Source organism: Doryrhamphus excisus, chromosome 3 (assembly GCF_030265055.1).
Source record: "Doryrhamphus excisus isolate RoL2022-K1 chromosome 3, RoL_Dexc_1.0, whole genome shotgun sequence".
In the NCBI taxonomy this organism is placed as follows: domain Eukaryota; kingdom Metazoa; phylum Chordata; class Actinopteri; order Syngnathiformes; family Syngnathidae; genus Doryrhamphus; species Doryrhamphus excisus.
The window spans coordinates 20,135,419-20,162,946 of record NC_080468.1 but is presented as its reverse complement, the minus strand read 5'-3'; the positions used below and the strand labels follow the sequence as shown (position 1 = coordinate 20,162,946).

General features: G+C 41.5%; 4 protein-coding genes across 8 annotated transcripts; all 4 read right to left on the bottom strand.

The window, feature by feature from the left end:
* Positions 1–558: 558 nt before the first annotated feature.
* LOC131126173 (retinal guanylyl cyclase 2-like) lies at positions 559–12,905 on the bottom strand. Its single transcript, XM_058068423.1, has 24 exons — positions 12,771–12,905; positions 11,738–11,985; positions 11,432–11,662; positions 10,823–10,978; positions 10,329–10,471; positions 8,964–9,119; positions 8,400–8,549; positions 8,055–8,271; positions 7,879–7,954; positions 6,638–6,722; positions 6,331–6,447; positions 6,162–6,245; positions 5,504–5,680; positions 5,282–5,435; positions 5,064–5,195; positions 4,836–4,984; positions 4,565–4,728; positions 3,010–3,133; positions 2,875–2,943; positions 2,078–2,252; positions 1,817–1,915; positions 1,650–1,735; positions 1,393–1,478; positions 559–1,260 (listed from the first exon to the last, which is right to left on the bottom strand). Exons 2-24 carry the CDS (start codon positions 11,976–11,978, stop codon positions 1,173–1,175), a joined length of 3,159 nt encoding a protein of 1,052 aa, XP_057924406.1. The 5' UTR covers positions 11,979–11,985; positions 12,771–12,905; the 3' UTR covers positions 559–1,172.
* A 1,137-nt stretch (positions 12,906–14,042) lies between these two features.
* eif4e2rs1 (eukaryotic translation initiation factor 4E family member 2 related sequence 1) lies at positions 14,043–16,946 on the bottom strand. The gene is made up of 7 exons (XM_058068425.1): positions 16,757–16,946; positions 15,828–15,909; positions 15,618–15,752; positions 15,383–15,487; positions 15,166–15,318; positions 14,663–14,799; positions 14,043–14,234 (listed from the first exon to the last, which is right to left on the bottom strand). Exons 1-7 carry the CDS (start codon positions 16,771–16,773, stop codon positions 14,195–14,197), a joined length of 669 nt encoding a protein of 222 aa, XP_057924408.1. The 5' UTR covers positions 16,774–16,946; the 3' UTR covers positions 14,043–14,194.
* A 1,232-nt stretch (positions 16,947–18,178) lies between these two features.
* atp1b2a (ATPase Na+/K+ transporting subunit beta 2a) lies at positions 18,179–22,399 on the bottom strand. 2 transcript variants are annotated; one of them, XM_058068112.1, is made up of 9 exons: positions 22,138–22,399; positions 20,245–20,373; positions 20,055–20,159; positions 19,897–19,976; positions 19,702–19,827; positions 19,527–19,586; positions 19,409–19,435; positions 18,952–19,047; positions 18,179–18,883 (listed from the first exon to the last, which is right to left on the bottom strand). In XM_058068112.1, exons 1-9 carry the CDS (start codon positions 22,241–22,243, stop codon positions 18,719–18,721), a joined length of 894 nt encoding a protein of 297 aa, XP_057924095.1. In that variant the 5' UTR covers positions 22,244–22,399; the 3' UTR covers positions 18,179–18,718. The 2 variants fall into 2 exon arrangements, with proteins under 2 accessions (XP_057924095.1, XP_057924096.1); XM_058068113.1 differs by lacking the exon at positions 19,409–19,435.
* Positions 22,400–22,497: 98 nt separating this feature from the next.
* On the bottom strand, positions 22,498–27,489 carry LOC131125995 (uncharacterized). Of its 4 annotated transcripts, XM_058068104.1 has the most exons (7): positions 27,339–27,489; positions 26,040–26,478; positions 25,498–25,968; positions 25,036–25,429; positions 24,865–24,966; positions 24,576–24,645; positions 22,506–24,479 (listed from the first exon to the last, which is right to left on the bottom strand). In XM_058068104.1, the coding sequence occupies exons 2-7, from the start codon at positions 26,463–26,465 to the stop codon at positions 23,606–23,608; spliced, it is 2,337 nt and encodes a 778-aa protein (XP_057924087.1). In that variant the 5' UTR covers positions 26,466–26,478; positions 27,339–27,489; the 3' UTR covers positions 22,506–23,605. The 4 variants fall into 4 exon arrangements, with proteins under 4 accessions (XP_057924088.1, XP_057924090.1, XP_057924087.1 ...); XM_058068105.1 differs by having other exon boundaries at positions 22,498–24,479; positions 24,865–24,960; positions 26,040–27,474; XM_058068107.1 differs by lacking the exon at positions 24,576–24,645 and having other exon boundaries at positions 22,503–24,477; positions 24,865–24,960; positions 26,040–27,471.
* Between the last annotated feature and the right edge of the window lie 39 nt (positions 27,490–27,528).

Sequence of the window (27,528 nt, the reverse complement as noted above, 5' to 3'; positions counted from 1 at the left end):
ATGTATGTATGTATGTATGTATGTATGTATGTATGTATGTATGTATGTATGTATGTATGTATGTATGTATGTATGTATGTATGTATGTATGTATGTATGTATGTATGTATGTATGTATGTATGTATGTATGTATGTATGTATGTATGTATGTATGTATGTATGTATGTATGTATGTATGTATGTATGTATGTATGTATGTATGTATGTATGTATGTATGTATGTATGTATGTATGTATGTATGTATGTATGTATGTATGTATGTATGTATGTATGTATGTATGTATGTATGTATGTATGTATGTATGTATGTATGTATGTATGTATGTATGTATGTATGTATGTATGTATGTATGTATGTATGTATGTATGTATGTATGTATGTATGTATGTATGTATGTATGTATGTATGTATGTATGTATGTATGTATGTATGTATGTATGTATGTATGTATGTATGTATGTATGTATGTATGTATGTATGTATGTATGTATGTATGTATGTATGTATGTATGTATGTATGTATGTATGTATGTATGTATGTATGTATGTAATCGAGAGGACCAACAACAAAGGCAAGGCAGCTTTTTATTTCGTTTACAAGCTACAGTTAACTTTGTTTCAGACTTGTGTGACATTCATGAAAAATGAGTTGCCTCTAACCATCACTTTGTCACTAAAGTTACAAGTGAATCTTTCTACATCAGAATATTAACAGTGGTGAACACATTTTTTTCTTATATGACCATTAAGAATATTACTGTGTCTTAGTTATTTAAAACATTGCCTCTAAGGTTAATAACGGTTTTATGATGGCATCAGCTTGATTCTTTCTACTGCTATTATTTGCATTCGGAAAATGTTTTTTGAATGGAAACAAGGTGGAAATTGACCTGTCCTGGAATGGACTGTGATTTTTGACATTTGAAAAGTTTTACTGTAGATAGACAGAAACACTAATTGAGTAAAAAGCACCTATTAAGATCATGCACTGAAAAATATAATTTCATTGCAACACGTTTCACTATTGCAAGAACCACAAGAGGCACAAACAGTGATCAGGAAGCCTAATGTCCACATGGATTTTTTTTTTGCTTGTTTTTTGTTTTAGATTTGCATCATAAACTTAGAGGTAGTGTGTATATGTGTATGTGCGTGTCCGTTGGCAAAGTCTATTTCTTCATCTTCTTCTGTCGGTCCAGAAACTTCTGTCTTCTTTCAACTGGGATTTCATCAAGGCTGATACCGTGGTTACTGGCCCTAAAGCACACACACACCAACGTACAACAACTTAGCCAGAAGGAAAAATGTCCCGCACTGATTCATCTTTAGCCATGCAATTTGTTTGATTAACGTTCATGCTTGTGTACGTGTGTGAGTGTGTGTCCTTACCCTCCCAGAAGGTCTGGAGGGACAGGTAGAGGTTTATTGAAGTCGTCTCTCCCCACCAGCCAGTAGGTGTCCTCTGAACCTTTCACCTAAAACCACAGCTTAACTTTTTATCTGACTTAATTACTGTTTGATGGTTGGCTTGTTTCAGATTTGCGTGTCATCTTTCAAAAGACTGCAAACATATCAGCCACAAATCAATGAGGGACCATAAAAGACTCATATTAAGTGATATCAAGTGAACAAGTTAATGCGGGTACCTGAGCTTTTCTGGTCTCCATGTGGTAACCCTGTTTGAGACTCGTCAGAACCTTCACTGTACTCAGACTGATGTGGATTCTGTAGGCTACAAAGTACAAAATTGTTCAATATTGTGCACGTTCGCAGTCGCATTATTGGATGTATTTTTCCCGGTTTGTCTACGTACGAAGTCCACTGGATTCCATAAGAGAAGCTGTGGTCACAGTGTCTCCAAACAGACAGTACCTGGGCATCGTGAGACCCACCACGCCTGCCACAACTGGACCTGGGAACACATTTTTAGCATAAATTAACATTTGATGTGATGTCTGTGTGCAACGCAGCAGCTACTGCAGTCCGCTACGCTGTGTATGTCACTGATGTCTGTCAGCTAATATCAATTGTTCATTTTTTTTGTTCTCATTAATGTGTGTGTCTGTGTGTATACCAGAGTGAAGTCCAATTCGTATCTTCACTTTAATTTCCGGCATATGTTTGATCTTGAACGCTCCAATGGCGTGCAGGATGTCCAGCGACATGTTAGATACTTCAGCTGCATGGCGATTTCCATTCCGGTTGGGAACGCCGGATGCTACCATGTAGGCATCACCAATCGTTTCAACCTGCAAAGAGAAATTATTACTTTGGTCCAGTAAACCGTGACAACACAACACTTTGTACTTCCTGGAGTTTTTTTTTTTTTTTCCTTTATTTGGGCAAATATGTGAATCATTACAGTGCATTTCTTACATCAATCAAAATATAACTTTCCATTATTTACATTTGTATTCAACTATCTGATCCCAAGCCCAAAAGGAGTAGGCTGAAGCAAAAGCTTATAAATGCCTACCCCTTTTTGCAAGATATAATCATGTTCATGCCACTGTCTTGTTTCCCCTGTTATTATTTTCATTGTAATATTATTATTATTATCATTATTACCATCATTATAATCATCATTAATATTACCATTTTCATCATTATAGTTAAAAATTTTGTGATTTTTTATTTTTAATTATTTAATTTTACAGACTTCATTGCTTCTTGTAGGGTGTAGAGATTTCATCTGTTATTTTCTGAAATCCGCAGTCTTTGTGTGTCAATTTATTAGCCCACTTTTTTTGTGACATTTACTTATTTTCTGCATTGCATGTGTCTAATCTTATGCATTAAAAAACAAGAACTTGAGACTACTTGAGTTGCTTCTAAATGGTACCATTTGATTGAAAGTTGAAAGATTCCTACCTTGTAGACATCATGAGAAGCAATGATGGCATCAAACATGGTGTAGAGGTCATTCAGCAGGTCCACGACCTACGCAGGCACGATGCATACAATGTGACATAAATACAATGGCTGCGGGACTTGAGTAGTTTGTACCTCGATGGGTTCGCTGAGAGCAGAGATGGTTGTGAATCCAACAATATCGCTGAAGTAAAGAGTGCAATCGGCGTAATGTTCCGGGCGAACTGGCTTCCCTTTCTTGAGAGCCTGAGCCACGGACCTGAAACAAATGTTATCCATGATACAAGGTAGCACATCCATGTATTTTTCTATAAAAGTCTAAACAAGAGTTTGTGCAATAATGAGTGCAATAATTGTCATGTGCATGTTTCCTGCAGTGGCGTAGTTTAATTCAACCAATTTAATAAAGCATTTGAGACAAAAAAAAAATGACATGAGAACATATGCAAAACATGAGGAACTCCCACGGGACGGCACAAAGTCATTGTCCATAGAAGGAAAGAACCAGCCTTGGTCGATGGAGAGTAATGTCGGGTTTAAACGCTTCATTGAACGCCTCGGTGAAGCCGCCGCCATATTGTCGATAAAACTATACCGCAGAAGTAATTGGGTCAGTTTTTCTCATACCTACAGTTGCTGACTATTGTTTTATCATTGAGTAATATCCCCTGATCAAGTCTTTTGTCACATTCCACGCTACAAATTAAAAGTAAAATTATGTATGATTCATGCTATCAGATTGATATATCGGCTGATACTGAAGGGTGCCGTATCGGGGCAATAAAAAGTAGATTTCAAACTTCAGTGTTTTAGCTTGTTGTGGGACACAATTTTTATTATTATTATTGTGCCGTTTGTGAGATATTTTAAATCTGCAATAAAAGCCTGTTGTTCCAGCACTCGAGTTTGGTGCTTTTCTAACAATTACTGATACCTAGCGACCAATGTAGAATGCTACATTCACAAGTGAATGGTGGTCTTAATGGCTTATGCTGTATTTGTTTATTTATATATAATATAATATATAATATATATATAATATATTATTAATTTATATATATATATTATTATTAATAAATTAATAATATATATTATATATTATATATAATAATTATATTATTACATAATATATTATTATTTTATATATATATAATTATTGATAAATTAATAATATATATTATTATATAATATTTTATGTATAATATATAATTAATATTTATATTTATAAATATTAATAAAATAAATTAATTCATTAAAATATTTATTTATAGATTTATATTGTTTATTTTAGTTAATTTTGCCCTTTTTATTCTTGAAAATGCTTAATTCAGGCAAAAAATAGCAAAAAATTGCTTAAATATGCACATTTTAATTCAACTAATAGTAGTAGTCAACCACAAAACTATCACTTATATATTAATTAATTGTTGAAAAAATGTAATAGAGCGAGGGAGAGATGTTGGAACCGTGATGTAGAGAGGATGACATCACAATTACACAAATGATAATTACTGAGGAAGATTTTGTCAACCCTATAACCCTTTGTATGACTCCCAGTGACACAAGGCTTGTTGTCCTCATGTATACACAAACATATGTAAACATACAGTACAGATACAGTATATCTGTTTAGCTAGCACAGCAAAAGACAAGTAAAAATGCAAAGCACGTCAGCAAATATGCGTCTTACTTTGGCAGCAGTTGTCCTATGAGCTTATCCGTCTTGGTTCTCTCCACCTCGAGCTCATCAGTTCTTTCACGGATTAGATCTTCCAGGTTTGAACTATATTGCTCCAACATTCGTAACATGGAGTCAATAATGTTTGCCCTCTTGCCTCTGTTGATGCCTCGGAACTGCAACACAACAATATCTTTCAGATTCAAATCTCTTATCATACTGTCAGCTTTGCTCATGCGCCTCCAGCTGGGATTGTTTGATTCCATCTCATGTGGTCAGTCACCTGTTTGAAAATGTCATCGAAGCTCGGCCTCTTGGCATGATCTTCATTCCAACATTCGTTCATCAGATTGAGACATTCGGCTGGAGCTTCATCCACCGAAACGATCGGCCGGCAAAGAGGAGGTGGCTGCTTCAACCTCTCCAAGATCTCTGTGGTACGATCCACAGGACGCAATGAAGGTGAACTGCGGTCCATCAGGACACATTTTAAGACGGAGGACATCCTCACCGTCAGCAGGCATGTCCATCATGGCATAGGGTGGCGTTCGCGAAATCACTTCCTGGAAACTGTACACGTCCCCGGCCTTTGAACCTCCTCTGACTGGAGACCTCAAAAGCTCAGGAGCGGTCCACAGCAGGTCTGGTGGACGAGTAGAGACAAAAACACCCAAACTTTAGAAGTCCACTATCACATTTAGGATTAGTGAATGGGCAGAAACATCTCACCTTGTGAGTCCTCAGGAAGGATGAGTCTCTCTGAGTGAAGGATCATGTGAAGTCCATAATCACTGATCTTCAGAACAAAGCGTCCATCAACTAGACAGTTTGTGGACTTCAGTCGACCATGACTTAAACCTCGTAGGTGGAGATGCTTCATCCCCTGAAATAGACCCGTTGATCACGGTTAGCTTCAAGAATGATTTGACTTGAAAAAAAGTTCACTTTCACCTTGATGAGGTCCATCAATAGAGACGACTTGAACATCCAGTCCAACCTCATCTCGCTATCAGCTAAAAGGTCCGCCAGGCTGCCGCGAGGGCAGTGTTCAACCACGAGAGCAAAGATCCCCGAGTCCACAAACATTCCCAAGTAGAGGTTCAAATTTTCATGTCGCATTTCTCTTAACTGGAAAGACAGAAAGATCTGATGTTTGGCAATCAACTGCCAAAGCACATCTTTAAGATCCTTGGGACACGTGAGAAAGTAAAGGCAGTCCGATTCTCAACATTGTATAACACCGCAAGAGCCAATAATGATGACATAATTGACTCAAGACATGAATACAGTGGAACCGACGTGTGATGTCAACATAAGCAGAATCATCAAAAATTAAACTAGCCATTGAAACTTCTGACTTTGGCCAGAGACAAAAGGAAACTGGGTGATTTTTCAACCCACAGCTGCTTATTGACACGGTCACTCTTCCATTTGTTTACATTATTCTGTTTTCATGTTATTTTATACCTTTATATAACACAACAATTTCATTGTGCGACTACAACAACAATAAAGCGTCCATACATGCGCAACCGACTTAAGCTGGTTCCACTGTACGACACTTCTTGTCAACTAATCAATTGAGTCACGTGAGGAGTCTCCGTCATACATTGCTGAAGAGTTTCAGTGTGTTTTGATTGACAGCTGCAACCGTCCTTCCTCCCGGGATCTTCTTCAGCCAAACCCAGTCGCCCTGCGAACAGCACAGCCAATCAGAGTACACACGTGAAATGAAACCACCAATCAGAGATGTGGACGTGTTTTTTTTTTTTTTGTACCTCCAGTATTCCGATATTTGAGCTCTCGGGTGTCGTCAATATGTAGCTTCTGGCAATCGAGCGGAATGGAGTTTTAATTTCGAGAAGACTCCTCATGATTGACTCGTCGTTCAGCTTCTAAGAAACCATCACAAGAAAGCATGATGTATTGACATTGAATCATGCTAACCGGCTTTCGTCTATTCCAAAATATTCCTCTGACGATGTACTAAAGTAATACGGTGGTTCAAAATCTTACTTCTGAATCTTACTTCTATTTTCTTAGTATAGCGCCACATATTAAACAACAACTTTGTTGCAATCAGACCTTCCTGCTGACTTGAGTGTCGATGAAGACAATGTCATCCAATGTCAGAATGAGTTTTGTCATGTTCTCCGCCATCCTGCGTTTCCTGAGGCAAACATATTGGAATTCAATGAATGACACCGGGTTAGCAATGTGAAAAATATAACTACTCCAAAGAATGTGTGTGTTTGTGAGTATGCATATAGTAATACACATACTGGATGTACTGCATGTACACTACACATTTAACAAAAAAATTTAAATGCACTTGTTTTTGTCATGAGCCGAACTCAAAAGATCGAAAATGTTTTATTATTCTGTATATATCAAATCAAATCAACTTTATTTGTATAGCAGTTTTCCTGCAAAGACATGCAACAAAAAGTTTTTTACATAATTAAAAACAATTACCACAATTAAAAGGACAAACAAACACTAAAAAAGATGCTCCCTCCCATCCTCCATACTAGACCCCCCCCCCCCCCCCCCCCCCACACACACACACAGTAGGGAGACATGGCATGGCACTGAGGATCAAGGAAACGGCACCTTTGCTATCGGGGGACCAGCACCCAGGCCCCCCTGACTCCGACAGACGGGCGGACCCCCACATTAAAGGGAGGACCCCCCAGCCGGCCAGGTCGAAGGGACCCAAGGATGGCACCCCCTCAGCAGACCTGACACAGCCCCCAGTGTGGAGGACCCCCCCTGAAGAAATACTGGAGTTAAAAGCTAAAGACTAAAAGCATAAAATAGGACTAAAAAGATAAAAACATAAAAAAGTTAAAAAATATTAGTTAAAAGCCTGATTAAAAAGGTGTGTCTTTAATCTTTTTTTAAAAATATCAACAGTCTCCGCAGTCCTGAGGCTCTCCGGCAGGCTGTTCCACAGGTGGGGGCCATAGTGGCTAAATGCTGCCTCACCGTGGGGTTTTCATCCTGGGTTTTGGTATTGTTAAAAGGCCAGTGCTGGAGGACCGCAGGGTCGATATGGGAAAAGCAGATCAGATAAATAAGAAGGTGCAAGGGCGTTAAGACATTTAAAAACCAGTAAGAGAATCTTAAAATCGTAAAAATTGTGTATATGCAAGCACGTAAGTGAATATGAAAATGATTTGGACATATGTGTTTTGTGTATACTAATTAAGATCTTTGAGTTCAGCTCATGAAAACTGGAGTAAAGTGTTGAGTTTTGAGAGTTGAGCTTGTAGTTTTTGTTGAGTGTGTCAACACTCAAACTGATATTTCAGTGGGCCGCTTACCTGATCCAAAAGTAAATGGCTCCAATCAGAAGGCAGAGCAATATGCAGCCAAAGAAGCTCATCACAGCATCCGAGTCTACAAGAGAGAAAATACAATTACCACTTACCTTCATGGATAAATAAAGACTAGTCTAGTCTGTTTCAGGTCGGTAGATCACCACAAGGTGACACATCACCTCCACAAGCCTCATCAGGGTTGAACCAACAGGAAGCGGCACTCGGGGGTTTTCCTCCCGGGAAGACAAAGGAGCGACTCAGCTTCCTCAGGTAGCTGACAGATCCATCGGTTTGTGTCGGAGCAAGTGTGTGTGTCGGCACCAGTCGATCTCCCTCACTGTCCAACACCACGTATGCGGCTTGCAAACCACTGCCGTCTCTACCGCCATGCAACACCTGGTGGTGATCACATCTGAGCGTTATTTACCGTTAAAAGCAAACCAAAATTTGAACAAAACATTGAGCTAAAAGATATGCTTGTAGTATGAACCATTTTTGCATTTGGTCTTTGAAATATTACTGACCTGATTAAATCCCTGGTAGTCAAAACCTCCATCTGACTGGGCCAATTGATCACCTGTCACCCAATGTCCACCGGCTGCCTGGCGACGCTCCTCTACAGCCTTAGCGACGAAGTAAACCATGTTGAAGATGGTCCCAAAGAGCGGAGACACCTGTTGACAGTTAATCCCAATGAAAAAAGCTTCTGGACTTCAAATATCATACGACAAAGTACTGCAATTTGGCTATACTGTACTGTACTGGTGGTATAGCGTGTACACGTCACTACCTTACAGGCAGATGGTACAAGCGGTGGTACGGATGGTTGCGTTAGGAAGGGAATTTGCCGTAAAAACTAAACCAAACAAATCAGACAATCATCAGTTTATTGTCCTCATTAGTCAATTTCTCCTGGAAGGATTCAATCATCGACTTTCAGCTTGTCCCATTCAGGGACACCATAGCAGGTCATGTGTTTCCTTTTTCCCTGCACTTTGAACCTTCCTTTGTCAGTCCTACTACCTGCATGTCCCACCTAACCACATCTAAATGTTACATGTTTGTCTTTAGTTTGTTTTTGTTTTTACCTCAGTTGCTGCCACCGCAGATCGGATCTCTCGGTTCATTTGAGCCTGACGAAAGGCTTTGTAGAAATTCTGATCAGATGCCATGGTGACAGTCAGAACGGAGCTGTAAGCATGACGAAGTTGGGTGCTGTTGGTCAGTTGGGGGAACACCGTGTCCTTGTAGAAAAAATAAAGCAGAACGTTTTTTTTTTCTTAAAAGGACATGTTGAGTGTAGTGACAGCTACACACGATAACCCGGACAGAAAGCGTTCTACACCTTCCAGATTTTGCTCCTCTTTCTTCAGTATTTCCACTGACTTCCTGTTTCCGACTCAAACGATCTGTTTCATTTACTCCACCCCCAGCACTCCTCTAGGTACGATTCAGTCACACTCCCAAGCGCTCCCGAGGACTTCCGGATACGTAGCTGCACGTTTAATTGATTTCATTGCATGAAACAACACTATAATTAGTTGTGGCCTTTGTTAGCAGGGCGTGTCCAATAAACATGCATACTCATACTCTTTGATTAATAATACACAGTCCATGATGTTTACATTTAACAGTAAATTCTCAAATAAAAATAAGACAAATTTGACCATACATACATCACACAGTGCTAATGTCCAGGAATGTCCATTTACCAGGAATGTACACTATTATAACTACTATTATAACTTCATTACACAAGTTTTGATATGAGAGTGAATGAGTGGGAAACATGGACTATGGCAGGGGTGTCTAAATTACGACCCAGGGGCCATTAGCGGCCCTCATCTTGTTTTTTTAATGGTCCATGGCACATTCTAGAAATGAATGCCTTGTCCACACGGAAACATTGCTAGGATCTTTCTTTTGGCGAGTTGAAACAAAATTTGCAACCACACTGTGCCGGATTAGTCAATACTTCCAGATCTCTGTGTAAAGAAGGTGTAATACACCTCCCTTCTGGTCATGTGATGGCAATGAGGTGGCAATGGGTCAGTGACATATTTGTTTTCTAAAAATGACGTTTCACTTGATTACACAGAAACAACAAGCAGGCCTTTGCAGGTTTTCCCACTCTGGAAGCCATTTTCAAAAAATACCGTTTCAAGGCAACTAGAACGCTGCTGAAAATGTTTCCATGTGGATAGCCCCTAAATTAACCAGAAAAACAACAACAATAAAAAAAAAAGAGCAAAAATAATACGTTTTAATAATACGCTTTGTCACTTATAAATCATAGCTACCAAAGTTTTGTCTTTAAATACATATAAAAACGTTTTTTTTTTTAACAACAAAAACAACACCAAAATGGCCCTCGGTGGAGAATGTTTGGTCAACCCTCATCAAAAATGATGACTCAAAATCCCTGGCAGTGCTATGTAGTTTCAGTCATTTACCTGGTAGGGCAGACTATAGAGGAGGGCGTCGTATGGAATGAAGACGTAACCTTCTGAGACCATCCCCATGTCCAGAGCAGCCAAAAGAAGCTTTCTCTGATCCTCCCCACCGACAAGAACAGAGCTCATGCATAATATCACCACTGTAAATAAAAACAAACAGCAACTTCAGGACTCTTCTCAAGTCTTAAATAGACACTAACTTGCAGTTGCTACATTCCTGAAGTTCTTATTCAAATCTTGGAATTGCTCATAATCAAACCAAACTGACACTGTGGGGATGGCGCAGCATGGATCTGGCAGAGTAGGTTTTTGGAATTGGTTGCCAAAACTTGTACTACACTCTTAAATTCAGACTTGCGTAAGTAGTCTCTATATCGGACCGAGTGTGTTCGTAACTGGAATGTTCTCAAGTGGTGTAGCGTCTGCCCATTACAACCCTCAGTGCCAGAATGACTAGGCTCAAAGGTGATCTGTGAAGCACAAATACTGACCTTTGACCTTGTCTGCCTGCCTGATTGCTTCGAGTGCATGCTGAGGTCCATCGCTGCTCCTGGTTTCCATGGTAAGAACCGGACCAACGGGCAAGCCAAGTTCCCTGAGGGCGGAGGCCACTTCCTGTCCGGTGCTTGTCCAAATGTCAACCGGAGCTAATAGTGGAAAAGTTGTAGAATTGTTACTTCTTATCTGAACATCTTCCAATTAACAGGAAAGTTTCCATACAAAATACCAGGGCTATTCAACTGGCGGTCCGGTACAGCCAAATGCAACCCCACCAGAGAAAAGCATGTTTGGTTGACAAAACACAAGTTGGTGGGTAAATATCAGATAAACTGTCCAAAGCAGTATAGTGTACTCTTACAATATAGAGTATCTTTGACGAGTGTAAACATTGATTCTGTGAGACTGTACATATACTGTATGACTATATTAGCCATTTGGTGAGGTGAAAACGGAGAAGTCTGGCCTTAGATTTCTGCAAACGTGGCTCCCAGAACAATTGAATACAGTTGAATAGTCCTGCTATACTAACCACACTAACAGCACCCACACTAATTAAATCCCTATCACTTGACCGCACCCGCTAAGGTGATATTCCTAACCTGAAATGATGCCAACATGTGCCCAGTGAAAGAAGCTGAGAACACTGAACAGGACTCTGCTGGGTGGGGTGACAGGCGGGAGGTTTGGCCAGTCAGCATCCAGGCAGCCAGGCGATGCAAGCCCCACCTCCCAGTGTTGAGCCAATAAAGAGGCAGCATGACAAAGCATGGGATTAAAGGGTCCAATGTAGGCGTGGCCGTAACCTTCCATGTCACCAAGTTCTGCCAAAGCTGAAAAACCAGAGAGAACTTTCTTGTAACAACCTTAGTTTGCAAACATTTGAAACAATGTTGATTATATCAAACCTTTCGAAGTGGAACAGTCCTCATCTAGCAGTTTGACATCATACCAATATCCTCTGCTCAGACTGCTGTCACTCCGTAACCTTGACAGTGCCAAGTTGGCTGCTGCCGTTGGCATTGCCCTGGAGAACATCGGATCACAGGACCAGGGGCCGATCAGAGCCAACTTGAAGGTAGCAGTCCAAACCTCTGCAACACTTAGCAACCACAAACACACTCCCAGAAACCACCTGGGCAGCTTCATTGTCACTCTGTAAATCAAACAGAAACACCCCAAAAGATCAAATGAAGACATCATGGTGCTGTGTGTGTGTGTGTGTGTAATCCTGGTTTCAGGGTTATTTTTACTTGGCAGCTTTACAGGATTAAACACCTCGACTCAGCAGTCAAGCCACCAGCACACGACTGCAAGAGCTAATGAATGCAAACTGATCATGTCTTGCCACATGAAAACATTGATGACTGATGTTGTGCTTTTGAGTTGACCAGCTGTAAAGTACTAACAAAATAGTTCCTTCTATCGTCATTGCACGGAAGGTTCCAAGGAAGCAACAAAAGGAGGCATTTGCAGTCATTTAAAACAAAAGCACAACAAACTGGGAAACTAACTCTTCATCAATGGCAGAAAAATTAAGTATGCGTATCTCCCATACATACCACAGTTCCAAATCAAAACAAAAGGACACAAGTTTCACCACATTAAAAATACACTAAAGTCGGCGTATTCAGCAGCCATATCATACAATAATGCACGGTCACAACATCAATCAAGTAATATGTGCATTTTGTTGTTGAACTTGAATTTTTGCAACTATGTCTGACTTTCTTTTTAAAAATGTATAATAGTTTAAAAAAAAAAAAAGTCCTACATAACTAAGGAAAGTGAGAAAAGTCAATTTCACCAACGTAAAGACTACTCAAAGACATTTTAACTCCTGATTCCTTCCATATGTCTATCCGCTGACTGTGAACAATAGTCTACATTTTATAAACAATAAAGCGATATGCAAAAGAATAAAGAGTGAAATCTTTTTACCTTCGTCTCCGACCTTCATTTGTTCAGAAATGCAACAAACTGACGCTGAGTCAGGTGGAAGGACAGAAAGAGGCTTTGACTTTAATCCTGTTTAGTCAGTTGACATCTAATGAGAGGTTGATGGGTGGTTGCGGTTAGGTGAGCTGGGTAGACATAGCAGACATGAAAATCACAATTGAGCGAACACCTCTACGTTGCGTTAAATATGCATGTCTACTTACCACAATGAAGCTATATCACTTTTGCATTATGGTTTTGGATCAGTTTCAAATTTTTGTTGTTACGTTTTTAGCACATGGGTAGTTGATCAGGATAGATTGGGAAAGTTTCACATAGATTTCAGTTCAACTTTGACCCTCACACTACTTCAGTGTTTCACTTTGAGATCTGATCTAATAATACAGATTTGGATTAGTTCCACTCTCCCAGCTGGTCTGGAGCCAGGAATAGAGACGGGATTAGCTCAACCAGAAGAGGTCTTGAAGATACAAAGAGGTGTTCCCATTCTCTTGAATTAAAATGACTCCGCTGCAGTGAAAGTTATACGTCCACCATATGCATCGCCACACACAGTACATGTAAGCATGTTGAAAGTCCTACTGTTGAATTCAAAACATACTCTTGAAGCTGTGGGACAGTAATGCGTGTCCAGTTGGGAATCATAAAACATTCCGAATATGTTTCCACTACCAATCTATGAGGCTTCTCCCATGCTTTGCTTTGTTGCAAAAAAGGTAAAATGTGGCAAGAACAGGATAATTCAATAGAAGATTCAACACACAGATTTGTGCATTATTATTCTGTTTTTTGCAAATAACCATGACATCATGAGGTGGTACCCATGACAGCATATTCAAATAGTGGCTTAACAGACAGCAATGAGACATGTATACAGATCGGTATCAGACACCATGAGACAGGGATTTCCATGAGGAAAGCAGGACATACAGGGTCAGCAACCCGGTACAAGTGTAAAATAACCACCTATAGAGTTTTCCAACCTTGTGTCGTCTTAGCGTTCAGTCCAGTTCGAGATATTTCCTAAAGCCTGCTAGAGGACCAGATTTGCCACTTGGGACAACAGTCAGAATATTCCTCAGAACCAATCGCAATCAGCAGTAGAGCAGCATAGGGAAAACTCCAACCGGTATTCCAAGACGGAAGTTTGGTTCCCGTCTCTGCTAACAAGGTGGAGTTATGTGTTCCTCAATTATGTTTATGGTGCTATGGAAAACCCCTTCTCCGTCTCATCCACGTAAGAAAAATAAACAATCGGTTAAACGACGTCAACTGGGTTTAATTGGTCCATTGAACACATGCGCACACACACACACACACACACACAATCAGCTGCAACTCCAAAATCCGGAAAAATAAATGGCGCAGTTTGATGGCATCCTGAATGAAGTCAGCTGACACAACCGTCAGAGAGAAATCTTTGTATTTCTGAAGCTTGAATTGTCCCTAAAAGAAAAGAAAACAAAATTACAAGAGTTACAAGAGCAGGACGGCTCATTTTGCAAACTATTACTTTGATGTCATGACAGTCGAACCCAAACAAACGGTTAGTTTCAGGTTTCCGTAATGTCAACAACAGCCTTCGCCAACATGAGTCAGTCAGTCCAAAGGGCACCAAATTTATATTTTCTTCCTCAATTTGAAGCTAGTGACAATTAACCAATTAACCTAATATGCATATTTTAGGAATGTGGGTGCACGCAACCCAAACACGCACAGGGAGAACACGCAAAACTCCCCACAGAGATGCCCAAATGGAGATAAAGACCCAGATCATCCAAATCTCCTGACTGTGTGGCCAACTTGGTAACCACTAGTCCACCATGCAGCCTGGTTACTGTCCCAACCACAATGCAAGTCAGTAAGATTCATACCTGAGGCTGTCATTATGAGTCTTGTATTCCATGATTGTGTTGGCAGGAAGGTTCAGGACTCGTCTTAAAGTGTCTCGGATTCTGGATGTTGTTGTTTGATCGTTGGATGTCCTGTTCCAGATTGAAAGAATATCCTCCTGCCACATAGAAACAGTTCATTATTTAAATGTTAAGGTCAGCTTGATGGACTGTTAGGGTTAGGATTTAGGGTTAAGGATGTTTGCAGCACAAACAATAAAATCCAGGCTCTACAAATATAGACGCCGCATTCATGAGTAACTTTGAGTGGAGGTGTGGTGAGGGTGTGACTAGAGGCAGAGTTGTGTATACACACTTATACTGATGGTGGGATCTCTAAAACACGAGTTGTGTTTTATTAGTCTAACTCTGTTATAACTTTCAGTATAACTTTACAAATCATTCAGGTGTGAGTACATAGAAAATAGCCATATTAATGTGATATATTATTATTATTATTACTATATTCTAAACAATGTCCATACCTGGAAGCGTATTGACACGACGGCGCCGCAAATTTCCTCCCCCACCATGAACTGCTCCCCCAACATGGCCAGAATGATGTTTTCCCAAAATCGGCTAGCGAGCCCTTTGCGAAGTCGAATGATCCACTTTCCCCCACTGCGGTTACACTCATCCTGAAGGACAACAATGCTGCGGTACAGTCGATGTTTTGGGGGAACAAAGTGCAACTGTCCTCACCTCCCACATGGGCTTGATTCCCTCCTTGAACAGGTGGAAGTCACTATGTCCACTCAGGTCTCCTGGACGAACCAGATGACTGTAAAACTTCCAGAATTGTTCAACCTGGACCCAGAAATAAGCTTTTGCTCAATCCTTTCCAACAGATTCCACCATACCGAGTTCAGGTTGACAACAGTGGGAATTCAGATATTCATAAATGCATTTACGTATGCATGTGTGTGTATGTTTATACCGATGCCACGGTGCCAATCTGTCGGATGTTTTGTTCATAACTTTGTGAACTTGCAGGACGACTCGGGGTTCTTCTGCTGTACCAGAAGGTGTACTTGTACTGGAGAGGATGTTCTCCCGCAGCTGGACTCACCGTCTGCACAGAGAGATACTAGATGTGAGACAGGTTGGAGACCCCACAGTAAAGTCATATACATGGTGGCGACGTCACCTTGCCGCGATTGTTGTTATTGGTCCTGTCATTGTTGTCATGGTGACACACTGTCTCTTCCAGTCCCGCCTCTTCATTTGGCCTGAAATCCAGATAAGGAATGTCATTGCTAACATGGAGTCAGTGGGATCATTTGTAATCCATTGTCATTGACCAATTGAGAGTAATCATGCCTGACAAGGTGGTGATCTCTGCAGTACAAATAATCAACTTTTATCACTGAATTCTAAATCATATATACGTATGCAGTGTGTGTTTATATAACTAAAACCCTTTCCATTTAGGTCAAAGAAGACATCCACATTTTATAGGTGAAACAGCAAATGAGTGTAATATAAAATAATGTACCTAATTAAAGATGCTGTATGTCACCAGCTCAAAATTACTTTTTTCCAAACAAAAAATATACGTCCACGTCTGGCTAGTATATTGCAGTTAAGATAATGTTATGACAGGCTATACATTAAATAATATCTAACATTAGTAGCTAAACATAGCCAAAACTGCTATAATTTGCTGACAATAAACATTCAAAGCAGGAAGAGGGTGGGACATAATGCTTGCAATACGTTCAAATGTTGAGCTCTCCGTGACATACAGTAACTTTCATGACAAATTAATTTTACTCTGAGTTCCAATAATAAACGAGCTGCTAGCCCAAAATAGTTTCCAGCACCGCACTTTGGATAGCCTTGATGTAAATCCTAAAACCATGCAAACTACGGAGTCAACATAACTGCATTTTTTACAGTGAGTGATTAAAGGAATCGACAGGTTTATGGTCAAGTTACGTGGTTTGATAGGTCGACCTTCCTAAAAACATATGAAACAAACCTGTATGATTCATCACTGATCAGTATGCTAGCTGTTAGCCGCGACCGTTTAAGATGTGTTTCTTCGGGTCTCTCTACGTTTTTGTGCAGGCTTACCACTCCTGTTGGTCCATTCCTTCCCTGTAACACTCTCTGCAACTTTCCAGATTTTTCCAACTTTCTTCGTAGACGTTTTTTTAAACCTTAATTTCTACCGACTGTAGTCATGCGCTTCAGACAGATCACTTCACTTCCCTTGCTTGACTTGCAAACGCGCATGCGTAAAGCAAGGCGACGGCAGGCTTGGTTGATCTTGCAGCAGCAGGGGTGTCCAAACTTTTCTCACCGAGGTCCGCATAAAGAAAAATGAAAGTATTGTATTGTTTATCATACACCCTAAACCCTAAAAGCAATCCAATGTACAATGTTTAAATATGTGCCGTTTATAAATAAAAATAAATAAATAAATACATAAAAAATATAATTCATCCGGACAAAAACAACCAAATTGTCCCTTTTCACACATAACAACCATATAAATTGTAAGCATTTTGTATGGCCTCGATAACAGCTTGCTAGTCCTGGAATGAATGTAAAAAAACTGATACCAACTGCATCGAATTGCATTTAATATTTACGTACATAATTTTGTTACTTTAATATATCAAAATAGGTTTTTTGTTTTTAAAAAGAGATACTTTTAAAAGTGCCATATCAATAAAATCATTTATTATGGCCTCCGGCATCAAGGAGGATGGTGAAGGTTCATTTATGTACACTTTTTGTTAATAAAGGTGAAATCAATATAGCATATTGGCGACCAGTCGATTTGCTCATTAGAAACAGAACAACGGCTAAATAAACCTTTCAAATCAGACAAAAGAATTTATAAAGTCATTGTGTTTTTAATCACGTGGTCATGTGCATAACAGCCAGGAGAAATCAAGTCACGTGACATCCTACAACATCTGATTGGCTGTACATTAACAAAGGTGAGGTGCGTGTGTGTCACATGGGAAAGAACACTAAAATCAGAGTCCACTCTTTGTGAATTAACTAATTACCATAACACCACTGATCAATTATTTCATGAAAACACTTAGGGGACAACAAAAGAATACATGTAATAAGAGGAAAATGTAACAAAACAAAAAAAAAATGTAACACCTGAGTGATTGAAGCTGCTTCCATCATTATACAGTGGAACCTCGGTTTTCTTCATGGAGCGGTTCCAAAAGGTGCGACAAAAAACGAAACATATGAGTATAAATGAATAATTCATTAACCCATATGTATTTATTTTTTAATTAACACTAAGTAATACGCAGTGCTCTTGAATGCCTCAGGAGTGCATGGTGTACATTAATTATTAAGAGGAAGAAAGAAGACATATATAGGTGTTGTTCATCATGCTTTGTGTATTCTAGGAACACATAAAACAAAACACACACACACTCAAGGGATTCCTTGGTTGGAATCTGTCTAAAGTGACCCAACTCTAAAAAAAAAAACATTATCCACACAAACTGAGTCCCCAACTCATCGTGGATGCTTTATTTTGGCACTCAATTCCACGGACTTGTTTGTTTGCCGCACTCTTTTGGCCATACAAAAGCAGTCAAGGTACAAAACTCAAGACATTTTTTAAGCAATATTTTTTGTCAAAAACCGAATCCTACACGTATGAAAACCGAGGCTCCACTGTGCGTATCCAGTTTTCTTAGAGAGAACACAAGACCGTCGCTTTGTAGATGCAACAGTCAGCTGAGCTTCCAGGATATGTATAAGACGACTGTGCACTCTACAGCGCTTGACTCGGTGTGATACATCAAATCAATAAATACATAAATAAATAAATACACTAATCAATAAATAAAGTGTGCGATTGTGGTGGCTGCTGGGTGGGTGACATTTAACTGTGAGGGATAGTGATCGGTCCGCATGTTTATGCCAAAAAAAAATTGTACAAATTTCAACAAGCACAATAATAAATGACGAATGGCGATAAAGACGTGTTTGCAGAGATGAACAGAGTCGAGGTGATCAAAGTCATGAGTGCGGTGCGGTCAAATTGTGTCTCTACTTGTCGTTGATTCGTAGTTTGAAGGACACCCGGCCAGCAAACTTGTCCCTTTCGCTGCCAGTGGCGAGAGTGTTGGAGTTGATTTTACACTCAATGTCTATGTCAGTGTTGAGAGTGGCGTTCAGGAACTTGACAGCTACCAGCGGCTGAGTGTAGTTCACCTTGGATGCACACAGGAAGTAAAACATGAACAAACGAGAACATCACACAATATGTGTATTTGTCTTACCTGAGCTTTCTTGCCGTAATAAGGATAGTACATGAGGTTGAAGGTTCCATTTGGAGGAAAATAAGCCAAAGGTCCCATTTTATCACTGTCCTCCCTCTGCATACACACAAACACACTCACGCTCAGCATCGGATTGGTTGATGTCAACAACGGCGTTTATCAACATACTAAGTGAAACAGGAGCTAGCCAATGCTTACACATTGACTTGCGATTTTGATCAGAGACATAACGCGAATGGGTGAATTTTGATTACTGTTTTCATATTATGGGCCGCACAGTGGTCGAGTGGTTAGCATGTCAGGAGATCGAAAAGACCTGTGTTCGAATCTCCGCTGTTTGCATGTTCTCCCATGTTATATCTTTTAACCTTTTCCCTGATACAACTCCACTTCAGCTAGAACGCTAGAATTCTACATGTGAGTCTACTAAATTTCTACTCGGTTCTATTGGTCTTACCAACTCATCTTTTCCCACTTTATACAACTGGGGGAAAACGACAGACAGAAGAAAGAATACAGACAGAATAAAAAAAAAAGGAGTGAGAAATAAATATAACAAAACAAGACAGGCCTACTTTGGCTCCACAGGTGACAAAAGGAGACTGTCCGTCCTTTCCGGGGAGCATTCCAATCACCTATAGAAGACAAAGCAGACAAGTAGTAGATGTTTTTACTCTCAAAGACAAACAAAGAAATTAAAGCCAAACAAACCAGGCTCTGGTCGTACTGGGTTACCTCTGGTCAACATACCCGGTTAAGTTTGATGAGCACACAGGGCTGACCTTGGCTGTAACCATAGAAACGATCAGAATCCCCAGAACACTCCTTCAACATTGTCCTATTAAACTGACAGGAACGCTTTGGATTATTCCTCACCTGTTGATGGACAGACACGTGAGACAGACAGGCAGGTGGGACAGTCAAACCAGAGACAGACAGACGCACCTCTCCACTGTCCTCTTGGATGAAGTATTGATTTGGAGGGCAGTCGTCGTTCATCTGAACCTGCTGGGTGTCATTGTACGCTGCGACGAGTATTTCATGAAGGTCATTTCATTTAGAAACAAAAATGATTTTTAATCATTAGATAAGATTCTGCTTACGGGACAGAAACCCATCCAGATTTTGCACAAAGCCTCTCCAGCTTTGCTCATCCGACATTGAGAATGTGAGCTCCAGTTGATCGCCTTTCGGACGAATCATCATCCCTGAAAGACGACAATATAGTTTCAGTCAATCACAATTTGGACCTCGTTAGCCAATCACAGCCCATAGGCGTGTTTCCTTTCCCACCTGGGGTTGCCAGGCGGTCTTGCCAGGTGGGTTTGAAGTCATCCAGCGTCAGCAGCATGATGTACATGGTGAGAGCAAACATCCCAGCCAGGAACAGGTAGAAAACCAGGTAGAAGAGGAGGATCAGACCTAAGGGGATTTATTGACATAATATTTTTGGCTCATTTCAGTCCAGGACAGTACATTTACCCCCTCCCCCTTCATGGCTCTCAATCTATAATCCTCTTGTGTTGTTTAGCCCCACCCCCTTCCGATGACCTAATTCAAGATGAATGGAGGGGGAGGGGCTAATCTGCTGCTCATCTTCTTCCTGTTTTATTTACCTATTGACACTTTTAACTGAGCTACCAACAGACTTGGGGCCTTGCTGACAAGGACCGAGATAAGAATTCATGGTCTATGTTTTTAAGACTGTGGATCTTCATCAATGGACCATAAAAGGTCTTCAAGCCCCTGGACTCCAGGATCACTACAACATTCAACTGGTTATTATGGAACCATCAGAACCTCCTACAGACCAGATGAAACCACTGTAGTTCACGTGGTCCCAGACATCTGGTTCTCGTGCAGACTTAAAGTCATTAAAAGTGTTGCTGTCTGCAGCAGATTAACGTGTTTGGACTAACAGGATTGCTGTGATCCTCACACTGATCTCACACGGCACAAGTGCAGGGGCTCCTCGGTCCCAAAAAGTAAAAAGTGTCCAGCAGTGTTGAGTGTATTTTACATTGGAGAGCACTTTCACTTTCATGTTGGATGCATCACAAACAAGGAGCACAATGGATACAGCTGACATGATGAGGAGGAATATTCTTATCCCACAGAGAGGGACCAGTTTCCATACATAGTGAAAATAATAATTCACCCATTTTTATTTACATAAGGTACTCTACATAATGACCACTAATTCAAAAACACATAATACATGTTGACAGTACTTGATGAACTTGCATTAGTACTGTTTGTAATGGTGTTGGTGATACGTTCCTTGAGATGATCTATGTCTCGTATCTTCACCTGGCACACCATGGCCTTCAAGTGCCCCAAAGATAGACAACAAGGGGGGGAGAGAACTGGGGATTTAGGTCTAATCAAGGCTAAGAAAGGTATTAGGTTTTATAAGGCGAATGTGTGATGTACAGAAACCTATGGTCCAACCTGTACATCTGAGACATGAGAAGTAGACTCATGCAACAATGACTGGACTGTTCCTTAAAAGGTGGCATCATCAGCGGTATTAGGAAGCAGGGAAAATGTTTGAGCAGATTTTCACTCAACCACATCCCTGCAAATAATCCTGATTAAATCGTGCGCGCGCACACAGATTTTCATTCGCTTCATGCTTTACTGCACCGTGTTGTGTTGTGGTGGTGGCGTGTGTGTGTGTGTATGTGTGTGTGTGTCCTTCATTTTGTATCAAGGCCAAAGTGCCACTGCTTTGGTGCATGCTGGGATGTATGACATCATCAGAGGGAGTTATGCAAAGAGTGGATGTACTTCCGTTTTCTGAAAGTGAGGATGCTGAAACATGGTGACAACCAAAGGTCAAGATGAGCGCCACCAGGGGGCAGCATATGTGAGACAAGTGTCTCACGAGATAAAGATCAGAAACCAGAACCCCCAGGTGACTGGATACATGTTCATTATATACACTGGCGAAATAGATGACATTAATCGGTCATTTCAGGCTCAGGTCAGGTGACATTTGTGTAGAAGCATCTAGCTTGCATTGAATCTTCCTGCACATTATTGTCTTGTTGCCACTTCAGTGGCAAGAAACACCTTTTGCTGTACGCACACATCCACGGAAGAGTTTAGCTAGAGACTTATATGTCCAATTACATCGACCACCACCACCATTTGTAAAGGATTGTGTGCGCGTGCGTGACTCACCCCAGCTGGACGCGGTTCGACCCAACACTTCGTGAGTTCGCGGGTTCCAGAAGAATTCCCGCCAGTCGCTCGCGCCTTTGCGGTCCTCTTGCTTGGCGGCAGACATGATGGAGACTATGAGGATGATGAGGGTGAGTGGTGGCGCAAACGCACGAGGAAAAGCGGCGCGTGACGGCCTTACGAAGATGGCGATGATGATGGCGATGGTGATGATGAAGAGGATGCTCGGTGAGAGGAAGACAGACTGAGGACAGGATGATGTCACTGCAGTTCTCCTCCCCCACAGCGCCGCTGCATGACATCACATATGCCCTTCTCCCTACGCCAATCGGAAGCTGCTTCAGAATAGGCTCCACCCTCTGTGCGTGCTTAGAACGCTACGTCACGCACGTGCTTCGACATGGTCTCATTGGACCAACACTTTTATCAGATGTTGCAGGGGAAAAAAACGTTTTCATTGAATTATTTCAGTGTTTCCTCTACCATTACATTCGCGTTTTATTAGTTGACCTGCTGAAGGATTTCAAGTACAGGTGTTAAGACCACCATGACACCACAGAGTAAATAATTACAAGGTGTTCATTACAGGAAATGCAACATATGTACTCACACTAGTCCAGTGGTGTCCAAAGTGCAGCCCCGGTGTCATTTGTGACGTGTTTTTTTTAATGGCCCATTAAAAAATGTAACAAAAATATCTAAAATGAAAAAAAAATCAAAAATCCGCAGTAAATTTACCAGAATAAAGCCAAAAAGTCATAATTTTAATGTCATGTTATGAGGGAAAATAACATTTTAGTAACATACAGTCAATAATATTAATGTTTTTTTAAATAGTCCATAAAAAAAATTGAAAAAGAGAAAAAATAGAGCAAAGTTCATTCATTCATTTTCTACCGCTTTTTCCTCACGAGGGTCGCGGGGGTGCTGGAGCCAATCCCAGCTGTCTTCGGGCGAGAGGCGGGGTACACCCTGGACTGGTGGCCAGCCAATCACAGGGCACATATAGACAAACAACCATTCACACTCACATTCATACCTATGGACAATTTGGAGTCGCTAATTAACCTAGCATGTTTTTGGAATGTGGGAGGAAACCGGAGAAAACCCACGCATGCAAACTCCACACAGAGATGGCCGAGGGTGGAATCGAACCCCGGTCCTCCTAGCTGTGAGGTCTGCGTGCTAACCACTTGTCCACCGTGCCGCCTACCAAAGTTCATACTAACAATAAAATTAGATTTTTCACCAATATCAGTGATTCCTTATGGACCAAATATGGACCATTGTGTACCATGTCTGAGCTAGTGTGAGTACCTGTCACTTCAGATGGGGTTGATCTTCTTACAGGAGGTTCCTGACTATGTTACCAGGTCAATGCCTGGTTAGGTTCTTCGAGAAGTAGAACCCAAACTGAAATGTGGATATTGATCAATTAGGAGAAGACAAAGATGCTACAGAATTAGGCTCAGTAGTGCGTATTCCTAGAATATGTGTTAGATGGATGTACCCCAGGGACCAGATCCTGGAGGAAGTTCCTAGCCAATGGCTTGTTGACGGGGAGGTTCTGGGCTAGACATTCATCTGTCCATAGAGTTCTGGACATCTGGTCCATGTGGGGCCCAGGAGTTCTTTGTGCAAGTCCATAAGGACTGACGGCCTTATCCAGCAACTGCTCTGGGGCACAACGTGTCCCATCAGGTCCAAAGGGTGCATCAGTAAGTGTGAAACTCTCCCTGTTCATATTAATTTGTGGTCCTTGGTTCTGCTGGTCCATATGGTAAAGGTTCCTTTTGTGGTCCTGAATGTGCTCCGGGTGATCCAGTCTGGCATGGCACTGTTCCTTCTTGCAGACTTGAATGTGGTCTTGGGGCTCCATTTGGGCCTGGCACTGCTGTTTATTTTGCAGGTTGTCCTCGTTTTGTTGGTCCATTTGGGTTTGGTACTGATGTTTGATGTTCTGATTATGAATTTGTTCCACAGAATCCAATTGGGAATGACACGGTTGTTTCTTCTGGTTCTGGATGAGGACTTTAAGCTGTGGCTTCACTTGTACTGGCTGTTGCTTCACCGGGTTTTGGGGTAGATCTTGTTGATCTTGGTTCTCCTGAAGATCCATCTGAGCATGGAACTGTTGTTTCTTTTGGCTCTGGATCTGGTTGTGAACCTGGTTTTTGACGTCTTTCCAGTGTCGTCCCCTGAGAACAGGTTCTAAGTCCAGACATCTCTGACAGACCTCCTTGCCTGGTACAGTCTGCACCAGCACATGGACTCCAAGTTGTCTCCAGACGGCCTCCTTTTCCGCCGACGACCATGGACGACGCTGGACCTTCTTATGTGCTACAAGACCAAACGGAGGTTAGACACACATAGATAAGGAAAGCACCAAAATTGACAATTTTGACAATTATTGACAACAATGGTTAAGAAGCCCATCTGTCGCAGGACTCTTTAGTATGGACTCCATCTTACGGTTTACATTCTCAGTCGGGTCTACGGAGCTAAGGTCTAAGGTTCAGAGATCAGTAGTCAGTAGGGATGAGCAGAAGTGTGATTTTTCAGGCAAATATTGGGATTTCAAATGGAGTTATAATTTTCTTCAACTTGAGCGTCGGTGCATTAATAACAATGAACATTAAAGAAAGACCAGGAATAAAATGTAGCACATGTCACACGTCTCTGCTAATCAAATTTGCACGTTGCAACATCACAGTTGTCAAGACTCACGCTGTGGTTGGCAGTGAGAGTCCTCTTCACCAGGGCCCTGACACTTTTCACCTCTCGATTGGACCAGTTTATTCTTCAGCTTCTCATCCTCCGCTGCTATTGCTGACAAACGAGACAATCAAAAGCACATCAACCTAGAAAGACCAGCACTCTGTCAGAATCAACAGCTACCTGATTTAGTGGCCAGTAGGCCCAGGTTGTCCCAGTCCCTCCCGAGGAGATGATAGAAGTCAGTAGTCCTGGCAGCAGTCTCCCAGTCGCCATCTTGAAGGCTCTCTCCTATGGCAATCTCGCAAACAGTCTTGAGCGTCGTCTTCACCGATAGGGGGGGGCGGCTCCACTGATAACCGGATGCCTTCCTAGCAGCAGCCAATGCCAGGTTGAGGCATCTTGGAGTCAGGAGGTCCTGGAGGTTCTGAATGCCGGAGTCCAAAGATTTAGCAGCCAGGAGGAACTTGCCAAGCTTCCTCAGCTTCTGACTGACGTAGTCATACCTCATTTGGCTGCTGTCTTGGTTGCCCATCAGTGTGTTCCCATACTTACAGATCAACCAATCAGATTTCACCTGGACACAGGGAGAAAAGACAGGTTGAGACCGAGGGACAGAAACAGGTAAGCATTGTGTGAGCTGACCTGATATGAGACATGGTCCTGGTTCATGCGGTGCAGGATTTCACTGCAGCTCTCAGAGGCTTCGCTGCAAATAGGCAGAAGGCGGGATGCCGCAGCCTGGACCCTGCAGCGTTTCCTGGGAGGCTCCGGTCCGAGTTCAGAGATGGTTGTTACAAGCTCAGACGCTCCAGCCTTGTCCGATGTAGATGTAGATATTTGGAGAGTTGCATCTTCTGGTAAGTCACTGATCCCATCACTTGTTGAGTCAGAGGTTGTGTTCTTTGTGGGGTCACAGGTCATCAATGCTATCAGGTGATTTGAATCATTGGTGGGGTCAGAGGCCATTTTCCTGCGACAAGAAGCCTGGTGTTTCCAGAGGTCAGCACGCAGGAAGAAGCCAAGACAGACCGGGCACGGAAGGTAGTTCCTGGCATCCACTTCCTGTGAGGGCTGACGCCACGGGACGATCTCTCCGCGACCCTGTCTGATCACCTGATGGGCACAAAAGTAAACATGCGGGTAACTGGTACATTGGAATGCAGGAAATCAAACAGGAAACAAACCTCGATATTGTGCAGGTAGTTTCCTCTGCAACGGAGCTGTTCCAGCAACAGGTGGCGTTCTTTGGAGCCTGTCGGCAGCATGCTGGCGGCGGCAACTTCCTTTTCATCTGCATGTTTCCTGAGCAGGTGGCGAGCGATCTTCACTTGTGGTCGGCGGCAGAACACGCAATAATGTTTCTTATCCCATCGCCGCTTGCCGCCGCTCCACGTCCTCTTCACTGTCACGCCCACTTTCTCCTCTTGGCCACGCCTCTTGCCCTTCTGAAGCTTTCTTTTCTCTTTTAGGTTTCTTCTTTCACCACGCCTCACTTCAGTGGCAGCAGCTCGTCGCCGGGGGGTGTGGCCACCAGGTTTTGTCCTTTCTTTGCTTGGTGAGGCAGTTGTAGTTACCGCAGCAAGCTCGGTGGTGTACTCGGTGGTCGCCATGGAAACTGCAGCCCTGCGTTCAAACACACATGTGCTCCGATTGCGTGTTCTTCATACAGGGAGTAGCAATATCATACACTGACAGCGGAAAACAATCAAAACAAGGATGCAAGTTTACGGAACAAGACAAAAGTTTGCTAGAGTACCAGGGGAGAAAGATATATCCATATTTAAATACATGAGCGGGATGCTCTGAAGAAAATTGTCTGGCTTCGAAGAGGCAGAATGACAATATTCTAATAATCTAATTGGAATTATCATATTAGCATTTATTTTTTAGCGTAAATACCCATAACCCTAGTGAGAATAATTGGCATAGAAAAGAGTGTTTACCAATATGTTTGAAAGACTATCTTTTGATCCTCTAGCATTTATGTGATTGCATTATTTTTTAATTTGCAGGATTATCCTGTCACATGTGTTTTATATTGTTTCTGTATATTAGGATTTGGATTATTTCTGTGTTTTCTGTGTTTCACAGTTGTCGGTCAACATAAAGCAGTGCCCAGCCAAACCAGCAAGGAATTTACCTTTTAAATGTTGCTGATTATTCCTATTACCTATCGTCATATACTGTGAGTCCATTGATTGACAATCATGCATATGAGAATTACGTGTGATCAATGTGTATAAGAGAAATGAACGAGACTTAAAAGATCCAGACTGCATTTATAACAAAACAAAACAAAAATCGGTAAGAACGAGCGTAGTATGACTGATGATGGAAGCCTCTGAAATAGCAACCATAACGGTAGCATGTAGCACATCGCTATTGTGTACATACAGTATATGTAATGCACAAGTAGATGAACCATAAGCTTCGGAACATGACAGAAAGATTCGAAGTGCGTAAAAAGGGGCAAATAGCCTCACCATTACAACGCTCTGAACTGTCTCCCCTTCTCTTCTTCGTTGTCTTCTTCTGCTTCAATGTCGTGGTTGTCTCCCTAACAAGAAGAGTAATACTTGGGCGCCACCTGTCGTTTCTGAGTCAAACTGCACGTGAGATGTGGATTTAATAAATATTTATAATTTTGAAAGTATCCTAACATAAACACTAACT

Bases quoted from the DNA above. Each gene is read 5' to 3' on its own strand.
- atp1b2a (XM_058068112.1), bottom strand. From the start codon at position 22,243: ATGTCTGCCGCCAAGCAAGAGGACCGCAAAGGCGCGAGCGACTGGCGG. The intron at 19,828-19,896 runs GTGCGTCTGTCT...GTCCATCAACAG, and splicing joins TCCAAGAGGACAGTGGAGAG to GTGAGGAATAATCCAAAGCG. The intron at 19,048-19,408 runs GTAAGACCAATA...GTGTGTATGCAG, and splicing joins AAGTGGGAAAAGATGAGTTG to AGGGAGGACAGTGATAAAAT.
- eif4e2rs1 (XM_058068425.1), bottom strand. The intron at 15,488-15,617 runs GTATAAACATAC...TTCTGGGTCCAG, and splicing joins AGATTGGCACCGTGGCATCG to GTTGAACAATTCTGGAAGTT. The intron at 14,800-15,165 runs GTATGGACATTG...TCTATGTGGCAG, and splicing joins TCGTGTCAATACGCTTCCAG to GAGGATATTCTTTCAATCTG.
- LOC131125995 (XM_058068104.1), bottom strand. From the start codon at position 26,465: ATGGCGACCACCGAGTACACCACCGAGCTTGCTGCGGTAACTACAACT. The intron at 25,430-25,497 runs GTCAGCTCACAC...CCCTGTGTCCAG, and splicing joins AGGACCATGTCTCATATCAG to GTGAAATCTGATTGGTTGAT. The intron at 24,480-24,575 runs AGATGGGCTTCT...GTTTGGTCTTGT, and splicing joins ATACTAAAGAGTCCTGCGAC to AGCACATAAGAAGGTCCAGC.
- LOC131126173 (XM_058068423.1), bottom strand. From the start codon at position 11,978: ATGAAGCTGCCCAGGTGGTTTCTGGGAGTGTGTTTGTGGTTGCTAAGT. The intron at 9,120-10,328 runs GTAAATGACTGA...TTTTTCTACAAG, and splicing joins TCTATAGTCTGCCCTACCAG to GACACGGTGTTCCCCCAACT. The intron at 4,729-4,835 runs GTGACTGACCAC...GTTGTGTTGCAG, and splicing joins TCGATGACATTTTCAAACAG to TTCCGAGGCATCAACAGAGG.